This window comes from Terrapene carolina, unplaced genomic scaffold (genome assembly GCF_002925995.2).
Source record: "Terrapene carolina triunguis isolate 2854851 unplaced genomic scaffold, T_m_triunguis-2.0 Scaffold374, whole genome shotgun sequence".
NCBI lineage: Eukaryota > Metazoa > Chordata > Testudines > Emydidae > Terrapene > Terrapene triunguis.
The window spans coordinates 17,645,014-17,654,802 of record NW_020664725.1 but is presented as its reverse complement, the minus strand read 5'-3'; the positions used below and the strand labels follow the sequence as shown (position 1 = coordinate 17,654,802).

At 59.4% G+C, this 9,789-nt stretch overlaps 1 protein-coding gene across 1 annotated transcript in view; it reads left to right on the top strand.

Annotated features, from left to right (window-relative positions):
• The first annotated feature begins 2,387 nt into the window (after positions 1-2,387).
• Positions 2,388-9,789, top strand: part of SCN2B (sodium voltage-gated channel beta subunit 2) — a 21,676-nt gene continuing 14,274 nt past the window's right edge. The window contains exons 1-4 of the mRNA XM_029912906.1: positions 2,388-2,606; positions 6,881-7,047; positions 8,378-8,588; positions 9,726-9,787. Coding sequence (XP_029768766.1) covers positions 2,537-2,606; positions 6,881-7,047; positions 8,378-8,588; positions 9,726-9,787 — 510 coding nt within the window. The 5' untranslated portion in view covers positions 2,388-2,536. The remainder of the gene's footprint in view (positions 2,607-6,880; positions 7,048-8,377; positions 8,589-9,725; positions 9,788-9,789) is intronic.

Here is a 9,789-nt window from a genome sequence, read left to right as displayed (position 1 = left end):
CCATGGATGATGTACGAACTCTCCCCAGCTTCAGCCGACTAAAGCCCTTTCCCGTGCTGCTGTAGGCTAGAGCCCCTGTCAGTTCAGAGGCCCAGGAGGGGAGGAGCCAGGGGATACACAAGTGCTACACTGCCGGGGGGCTGCCCAGCAAGCCTCACTCATCCACTGGGTGCCTGGGATTCACCAAGCTGGGCCCGCATGTTAGGGAATGTGCTCCGTGGGAGTGTTCCCTCCGCTCCCTGGCTGGTGAGCCAAAGTGCAGGGCGTTACTGGTGGGTCCTGCAGCATCAGTTCCCTCCCCGTCCGTACTCATTTACCCCTGGGTGTTAGATTAGATCCCATTCCCTCATCCCGCCCATCAGTGAATTCAGTGCTGGTGAAAAACCGAGGGGCTGGCAGGGTGGGCTAGTCCCAGGTATGGTGGGGGCGGGTGCTACATGAATGTCCCTATGCTGCTCCCTACCGAGGGAGCGAATGTCCCAGTGGAGCACCCAGGCCCTGGAGAGCCCATCAGCCTGTTTGAGGTTGAGGTGCAGAGTCAGTCCGGGACACGCCCATGGCGTGAACCAGGGAGTAGCTGGGAACACCTTGTAGCCATTCGGGTCGGATGCTCGCCCTGCTCCTGAGCCCTCACTGCCTGCCCCCTCTGCACCGACTGGGAAGAACAGCAGTGAGTGTCATGCTGTCTGGGATGGGGGAAGTGAGCGCGCACCCTTTGCTGCAGCCAAAGCTGTTCTCAGAGGCCACATGGAGCTGTGATTTACCTCTGTCTGGGCTGAACCTGGTCTCGGCACCGCCTGGCGTCTGCTGCACGCGGAGAGCCAGAGCGGGCTGTGCTCTGCAGGAGAGAAAGGCCAGAGGTGGGCAAGCTCCATCCACCTGGCTGGAGGAGAATTCTGCCCCCAGAGCCTAGGAGAGGGACTCATTGCTGCATGGCCTGTCAGTGGGGCAGCCCCAGACAGGTGTGGCTGATGCTCCTCGGGATGGGTGATGAAGGGAGTTCAGATGTGGGCTTGGGCCACAGGAAACGTGACGCAGGTGGCATGCACCTAACTGACCCGTTAGAGCAGGAGCCCTACACAGGCGAGGCCCAGGGCTGTAATAGCAAGGGGGCTGCTAGCCAGTACTGTGGCATGGGCAGAGCAGTGTGTGGTGAGCTTGCATGCTGATGGCAGCGTCGTTTCTCTGGCCTGGCTGCGTTTTCCCCAATGCTCTGCAGAACAAGGCTCAGAGTCCCAGGCTGGGTCCTGGCTGGGTGGGAGCTGAGTTCCCACGTGTGTTTCAGTCTCCACTAGGCCGCGAGAGATTTTCCTGGTATGTCTTCATGCCAGTGGGTGGCGATCGCAGCGCTCATGTTCCTCTCCCGCCCTTAGCAAAGGGAACTGCATTCGCCCCAGAACTTTCTTCCAGGAAAGCTGCCCCTGCCTCCGCCCACCCAGTAAGAGCCCATACCACAGCTCTGCGCTGGAGATGCTGCATTGCCTTGGCTGGCCGCTAGGGCCCTGTGTCTGGTGGTTTATTAGCTCCTGGGATAGCGATGCTCAGGTTGTTAGCAGCTGGGTGTGGAGATGTTAAGGAGGGTGGGTGGTGGTTTGCAGCCTAGGGCCTGGATGTCACAGCCTCATAATGGGGAAGGGGAACTGCTGGCTCAGCAAAGAGCCCGTTTCCTTCTCCTTTTGTGGTTAAACAAGGGAAACCCCGTCAGAGCCCAGGGCAGCGTTTGCCCTACCAGGAGTCTTCTCCTCACCCCACTGCCAAGCAGCTGTTATTCCAGAGCTCCGGCGTTCCCCTGGAAAGCGTGATGGGCAGTCAGCCCCTTGCCCATCTCCTGCCTCCAACTCAACACACCTGCGCAAGGTCTAGCGGGAAGTAACTCTCTGCTGTAGGGAAGCCAGGCAGGGCTTGGGAAGCTGCGAGATAACACCCAAGGTAACAGAGCCCGCACAATGTAAGGCATGGTGGGCAAGCCTGCTGGGGGTTAAACTGAGCCAGAACACAGGCTGCATCGCTCAGGTATGTGCTTAGCTAACGTGATAGTCACCAGAGCATGCCGGGAGCCTCTGTAGGAGAAATAAACCCTGCAGATTACTTAGGCCAGAAGGTGAAGAGAGACTAACGGTTTGCAGTAATACAGCCCTTCCTGCCCTCATCACAGGCACTAACTGGCTCAGGAGGAAACCCACTCTGCTCTTTGATAAGGTGGCAATTTTAAACCGGATCAGGCACCAGAACCACCTCCCAGAGTGCAGAGCAGGAGAGACGCTGAGAGCATGTTCCTTTGCTTCCGAGGAAATTTTGATGCCCTCCCATGTCCTTTGATGGAATCCACCAACCATAAAATTTACTGCTTTTTTTTTTTTTAATAGCAGCAACCCTCCAGCCGGCCATATTGGAGGTTGGGAAATAAAGCAGCTCTAAAATTATGTGTGTCTTGGAAATAACCCAGTGCACTTGAAAAAAACAAAGCCAAACAACAGCAGCAAACAGCAGCCACAGCAAACACCACAATCTTCGCCATACACAAAGGTCCTTGAAAATGAGCAAGGAGCCTTGGTTTCTCCGGCTCACCTGGTGCCTCACTGGGCTCAGCCTGCTTGTCTCTCTGGGTAAGTGTCTATTGCACATCTTGCATGCAGGCATCCGCCAGGGACCCAGCAGCCCACAGCTGGGGAGCACCATCCTCATTAATGCAGCTTCATCAGCCCCAGACAGAATCCCGGGGAAGGGATGCGGCGGGAGCGTGAGGGACGGCGGGTCTGGCTGCTGCCGACGTGAGAACTGGGGACAGAGAGGGGCTAAGGTGCAGTTTTTATTGAGGTTACAGATGAGAAAGTAACCGTTTTTTAAAGTCGGCTCCGTGGCTGTGTCTGCATCTCTATGCCAGCCTGCGTAGCTCTCTGCAGTCTCTCCAAGGGTGCCTGCTGTAGGTGGGGTAGTGCCTGGCGCAGGTGGAATGGCTGGGGGTGCTGCTCCTTTGATCCGGCAGGTTGAAAAGCAAAGTGTCGAACGTGTGTGGTGTGTGTTTTAATGCAATCGAGGGGCTGCCCCTCGTTTCGTTGGCTGCTGGTGGGGAGCAGGGTGTGCGGCGTGTTGGCCTGTTGGGCTCCGGTCCTTGCTTTTCTGCCCTGCCATGGAACCAGGAATGCGTGTCAGCAGCTTTTTGTTTGTATTGATTCCCTGCAAGCAGGAGACTGTCAGACTAAAACATAAGTAGTGTTCTGGGGGGGGCTTTGCTTTCAGACAGATTGGGAAATGGAGGACAAAAACGACAGCAACTCCCCATCTTCAATGACTAGGAACCCTGCCTGTTGTTCGCTTTGGAGAGGCTGCGGGTAATGCTACCCCCCAAGACTGGGGGAAAGGGGCGTAAGGGGACCCCGTGGCCGGACGTGCCCACAGACCTGTGGAGCAAAGCGTGGGGCAGGGCTCCGTGTCCCAGCAGGGCAGGTCGCCCTCAGGGTTATCGGACAGGGAAAGGCACCAGCCAGTCTCAGTTGAGGATTCTCCACCTCCCTCGCTGAGTGACGATGTTCACAGGCTGGTCAGAGTGTCGGGCTGGGCCCACATGAGCTGAGTCTGCAGCCACGGCCTGGCCAGAGCCTGCAGCACTGAATGCACCTGGCAAGGTTTTTTCTGATTGAGCCTAAGCCCACGTTGCAAACACTGCCCAAGCCCCGGTGCTGGCCAGGTCAGCTCACCGCGCCCCCCTAGAGCCGAGTGGGTGGAAGCCTGTCTGAAAACTGCTGTAGTGGCTGCTGCAGGAGCTGGAGTGGTGCAGGATGCTCTGTGCTCAGGCGCTGTACTTTGCCATCTCCAGCTTCCCCCTCCCAGTCAACATGGATCCCACGGGCCTGGTGCTAGGGATTCTTTCCTCCCTTCCTCTCTCCAAGAGGCCGGGCTGAGGCTCTTCCCACAGCCTGGCATTCAGCCCACAGGAATCACTCCCCAGGGCACACCTCCTGCCCGGGCTGGCTTTCCCAGCACTCACCATGGTGCTCTCTGAGCATCCCTCTGGTAGCATGGCCTGTCGCAGCAGCCCTGACCTGGACTGGCCCGGGCTGGGTTTGTACATGGGGTGTGCTGTAGGGTATTTAGCTGCCGAACTGCTATGGCTTCATTTTTTGTGTACGGCACCTTTAAATCTTTTAAAAGCGCCATCTGCAGCAGCAGGAACAGTTTCCAAAGGCATAGGCACACAGGAGACTCCCCGGCCCATGGCGCTCAGCTCTTTCCGATCTCCCCTTCGCTGCAATCCGTCAGCTCTAGGGCTGCTCTTCACATGTGGGATTGCGGTGCCAGGGCTCAGGTTTGGATCTCACTTTTCCAAAGTCTGTTGGAAGGAGCTTCTCAGCCTTCCCCGGAGCAGTAACCTGGAAGGATGTTACAAGGCTGCTGATTGGGTATCTCATAGTGATCAAATGTGTTCAGATTACAAGACAAAAGGTTTCCTAGCTGCCACTGCTGCAAACCCAGCTGTGCGCCTGCCTCTCCCCCCAGCACCAGAAACTAACGGGCAGGGAGCAAATTAGCTGGCTCAGCTACACCAGCGTCTCGCTCAGCAGGTTCCCGCTACACGGTTTCATTGTGAGAGGTCAGCGAGAGCAGCGTTTAGAACAGCAGCGGAAGCCAAGCTGGTCCCGCATTGTCAGACCGGCCCTGCTCAGCCTAGGCCAGCCAGCTGTCTGCTACCCACATGCAGCCCGCTCCCATGAATCCTGGCCTGGTTCTGGGTTCCAAGGACGACTCCTAGCGACACTGCCCTGGCCCCGTGTGAGGTCAGGCCTGTGTGCCATGGCAGCCCGTGGAGGGGTGCTGATGTGGGGGGGGAGGCTGCACAGACCCAGCTTTCCGTGGGGCTGAGCAGTGCAGTTCCCCGCCAAGCACAGCCCAGGAGGGCCAAAGCGCGTTGGCAGAAATGCCTGGCAAAAGCCTGCGGCTGCAGGTGCTGAGCGGCTCCTGTCCTGCACCAGCCATAAACGCAGTGAGTCAGACCCTCCTGCTGGGGCTGTGTCCTGGGGGAAGGGGCCCCTACTTCTTCTCGCACAGGGTCTCCAACCCCCTGACTGTGATGGGGCGCTGATCTGGCTGCCTCAAGCATTGCAATTGGGGGTGGGGGTGTATGAATCTGGTGCTGGCTCGGCCGTGCTCGAGACTGGCATGCGTGTCACTCTCCATAGAGCAGGGCTGGATGAAGCATCAGCTGTGCCGGGCCAGGCTCCAGGCTGCAGCAGGGAAGGGGAACTTGGGGGGTGGCCGGTTCAGCCCTGGGCCTCTGCTGAGTGGGTTGGGGGTGCATTTCTGTGACCCAGATACTGAACAACGACCCACCTGCTCATTACACCAAACCCCTCCCATTGCGCACTGCATTGGGGTGTGCTGCCCAGTGGGGAAAGGCCCGTGCCCCCCCACTTTAGCTCCTTGGCCCCTTTCCTGCAGCCTCTTACCCTCTGCTTAACTTCTCAGTGTTCATGTAGCTCGTCCCGGTGGGGAAGCTGCCAGCTGGGCTCTGCCCCACAGCACAGCCGGGCTCACTCCCCAACCAGAGCTGAGAACAGCAGGGACAAGAACAGAGAGAGGGGGACCCACGTGGTCCCAGAGCCATCAGATGGCATCAGCCCTCGGGTTTCCCAGCACAACCCGGGACCTGCAGGCGCTCCGGGGAATTCAGTGGGGATCCTGCCCTTACAGGCCTGGCAGGGGGAGCCTTAGGGCAGGGGAGAGTCAGAAAGGAGGAGTGAGCGAGCAGAGGGGAGACGCGCAGATCTGGCCCTGCTGTGAGCAGCATGAGCCACTGTGGTCTCTGCTCTCCCCAGTTCTGGATTTGGCCAACAGAGTGGGTGGGAGCCAGGGTGGGGCTTGGCGAGGCGATGTGGGGGGTGCAGGGAGAGGGGGATGTGTGGGGAGTGGGAGGCAGAGGGAGCGTTATGCCATGCTGCCCCAGGGCTGTGTGTGTTAATCTCTCCATTTCTGCTCTGCAGCATGGGCTCCACTGCAGAAACCAGCTCTGCCCCCTCTCTGCCAGCAGGAGCATCTGGCAGCTTGGCCGCTTGACTTCCAGCCAGAGAGTGTTGCTCAAACACCAGCTAAGGGGGAAAATAAAGTGAATCTGCATTTTCCCTGCAGCCCCCAGAGCCCAGCGCTGGCAGGGGCCGGTCACTCCCCCAGTGCGTCCTGCCGGGAATGAAATCTGATGAGCGCAGCCATCAATTTCCCCAGTGGATGTGGCACTGAGCCCTGCACAGCTGATGCTGCATCCGGGCCACTGCAGCTCATCCAGGCCTCTGCATAGCAAACCTGATTTAAGCGGCCGTGAAAAGCGTTCACCTGCAGTCAGTGCTGAGTGGGGAAGGGCTGAGAGAGGCGGGCAGCAGGGCAATGGAGCATGGGGCTGTGACAGGTTCTTAAACCAGGCAAGAGGCTTGCGTTCAAATCCCATGTAGATGGGTTATCCCACTATCCCATACACACAGCCCTCTCTCTAGCCAGGGACTAAGGCAGGTCCTTTCAGGTCAGCTCTCCCTAAGGGGCAGACGGGCCAATCTGGGATCAAGCTGTGTCTGTCCTTTGTGTCCGAGTCAGCGGGTACATTATCACCCTGCCACTGGCGAGGCGGGAGCTGAGAGGTCAGTGCACTGCTGTAGGCTGATTAGCGTCCCTTGGAAAAGCCCCTTTTCCTATGACCGTGTCCAGAGTGCCACAGCAGCCATGATGTGTGTGTTTGTGTACCTGCCAGTCTCTCCGCCCCATGGACAGCTCCACCAGCAGGCCAGGCCCACAGCCCCCAAGGGGTGGGGCAGACATTAGCGCTTGCAATTTTCAGTATTTGTTCACTTCTTCCTTTCTTCTCCTCCCTCCTGTTTCATTCCTGTCTTCTCACCAGCGCCCTGTGGGCTGGGCATGGAGATCACGGCGCAAACTACCGTCAGTGCTTTGAATGGCTCTTCCGTGCGCCTCCCCTGCACCTTCAACTCCTGCTACAAAGTGGAGAATAAACTGTTCTCCCTGAACTGGACCTACCAGGAATGTGAGAACTGCAGCGAGGAACTGGTAAGTACCTCCTGCAGGGGGTTGTGGGTCCAGCTCTGAACCATCAAACATCATGAGCCAGGCCCCCCCAAAATCATGAGACTGGCTTAAAATCATCAGGTTTACCAAAGTACTAACTTGGGGCTCTAGTCTGCTTTCGGAGCCAGCAGGGTCTCGTTTTCAAACTTTTCTCTGCTCCAGGCGGGCTGGGAACTTCCTGCCTTAAAAAAAGGGAAAGAAAGCTGAGATTCTCCTGCCCCGGCGACTCGGGAGCTGGGCTTTAAGGAAAACCCCGAATGTCACTTGGCTTGTTATAAAATGTCAAGAGTTGGCGACACAGATTCGAGTCCCACAACCCTGTTTGCGGGTCCCGCTGCTGACTGGGGTTCGCTCTGAGGTTGTCTCAGTGTGTGCTCAGGGGAAGCTCCAGCTGCAGTGTAGACACTGTCTGCGCTGACGGGAGGCGGTCTCCCCGAGAGACAGCAGCCAGGTTGATGGAATAATTCTTCTGTCGCCCTAGCGCTGTCTACACCAGGGTCAGGTCGGTGTAGCTACATCTCTCGGGGGGGAGGGGGAGGAATTTTCACACTGCTTAGAGACGTAGCTATGCTGATGTCAGTTCGTAGCGTAGTCCAGGCCTGTGTAAGGACTGAATAGAAAGAGAGCAAGGCCCCAGGCTTTGGTCCTGAGAGCATTCCCTGGGGGTGAAGGGGAAGGAAGGACACACTGAGTGGAGGAAGATATGGGAGGACGGGGATCGCTGACCCAACACTGGGTCTATCCAGGTACCCAGATCCCACTCCCATGTGAGTATTAAAGGCCTCTGTGTCCGGAGGGAATGTCCCATTTCCTGGGATGTGGCCACTGCTCAGGCCAGCCGCGGGTGAGACTAACTGGAAACGAGGCAGAAGAGGGTTGTAGGTTGTAGGCCAGAGATGAAGGATTCTCTCCAGGTGGTGAGCGGCTGGCTGGACCCTTGGGTTTGCTTAAACTTTCCTGCTACGGCTGGGGCAAAGCCCAGGCAGGAGACAGCCATGAGTGACCAATGCCCTGGCCCCGGCTGGCAGCCTAGCTCCCAGTGTCCTGACCCAGGGTGGCCACTCTCAGCCCGTGATACCAAAGGGCTCCCTCCCGTTCCCGCCGGCAGGCTCAGGGCCCTGTAGCTCTCGGGGCAGCTGTGTGATTGTCTGAGGGCAGGGTGATCCCAGCGGGGCCAGGGGAGCTGAGCTCTGAGCGGCGTGTGCCCCAGGGAAAGGAGGCGAGGTGCTGTGGTCTCTGACTGGCCTGTGGGCACCAGCATGGGTGTAGCCCCCCCGGCGTTCTCACTGCCCCGCCCCCCGTCTCTGCCCAGTTCCTGCAGTTCCGGATGAAGATCGTGCACTGGCGGCTGGATCGCTTCGGGAACAGGGTGGAGTTCACCGGAAACCCCAGCAAGAACGACGTGTCCTTCACCCTCCACCAGGTGCAGTTGGAGGACAAGGGCACCTACAACTGCTACGTGATGAACCCGCCTGACAGGCACCGGGGCCACGCCCGCATCTTCCTGAAGGTTATCACCGAAGGTGGGTGCGCAGCAGGCTCGGCCCGGCTCGGCAGGAGTTGGGCGGGGGGCAAATGGGGGGGGAGGGGCGCTGGGTGGGGGGCAGACGGGGATGGGGGGCTGCTGTTTTATATTGAACAATGGTGGCGACAGCAGAGGCCAGAGCTGGTACAGTGTAGGCAGCTGCTCTGACCCACGCTGCCCCACCCCTCCGTCCCAGCCCACATCCCGCGGCCGCTCCAGCTCACCGGGCCGATGTGGGCAGGGACGGTTCAGTGGGGACTCGGGCTCGTCTGGCTGGTGACTGTCACCAAGGGGGCCAGGAAGTGACCCCCGGCCTTCCCCGCCCACGGGCTGAGCTGCCACTCCCTGCCTGTCTCTGGGGCGTGCGACAGGTCAGGGCATGTTTCCATCCCCTGGGGAATTGGCCCTGCCATGGTCCCAGAGCCAGGCTCCTCACCGGGCCAGGAGCGATGACAGGAGGAGGGGGACTCTGAGGCCTCCTGTAGTTCCCCTTCTCTGTCTGTGTTAGCACAGATCAGCGTCCGCGGTGCCCCAGTTCCCTCCCAGCCCCAGGGAGCTCTCCGCAGCAGCTGGACGACTGGCATTCGCAGGGGATGGGGGCAGGCGAAGGGCTGGGAGCCGGGCGCTCCTAAGTCCTGGTCTGGGCTCTGACACGGACTCCTGCAGCGAGGGGCAAGATGGGGATCGCCTGGCTCTGTGGAGCCTGAGGATCTGCAGCCTGCTTGGGCAGCACTGTCCCTCCTCAGACAGTTACTTCAGGGTCTCCAATCAAGGAAACTACCCAACCCCCCCTCCCAGCATCAGCTGGCTGTGGGGCTGGTCCCAGTGCGCCCTCCCCCCACAGGCCCAGGGGCAATGCCAGCCGTGGCCCGTGTGATTTACGTGGCTACGTAGGGGCTTGCTCCTCCCATCTCCAGGCCGTGCCTGTCAGCACATCCCACTCCCACCCATGGCCTGTCTGTGTGTGGGGCCTTGCACGCGTTTCCTCCCATCAGACCCCACGTAAGGTAGGGCAGGGCCTGGATTTGCCAACATAGTCCCATTGGTGCTGGCCGGAGCTGCCTGGTTTCCCTGCTGCTCAGACTCCCTCGTCCCCCCGGCCTCCCTCCTCACCTGCCCTGCTCTGTCTCTGCAGTGCCCCCGGAGCGCGACTCCACGGTGGCTGTTATCGTGGGGGCCTCAGTGGGGGGCTTCCTGGC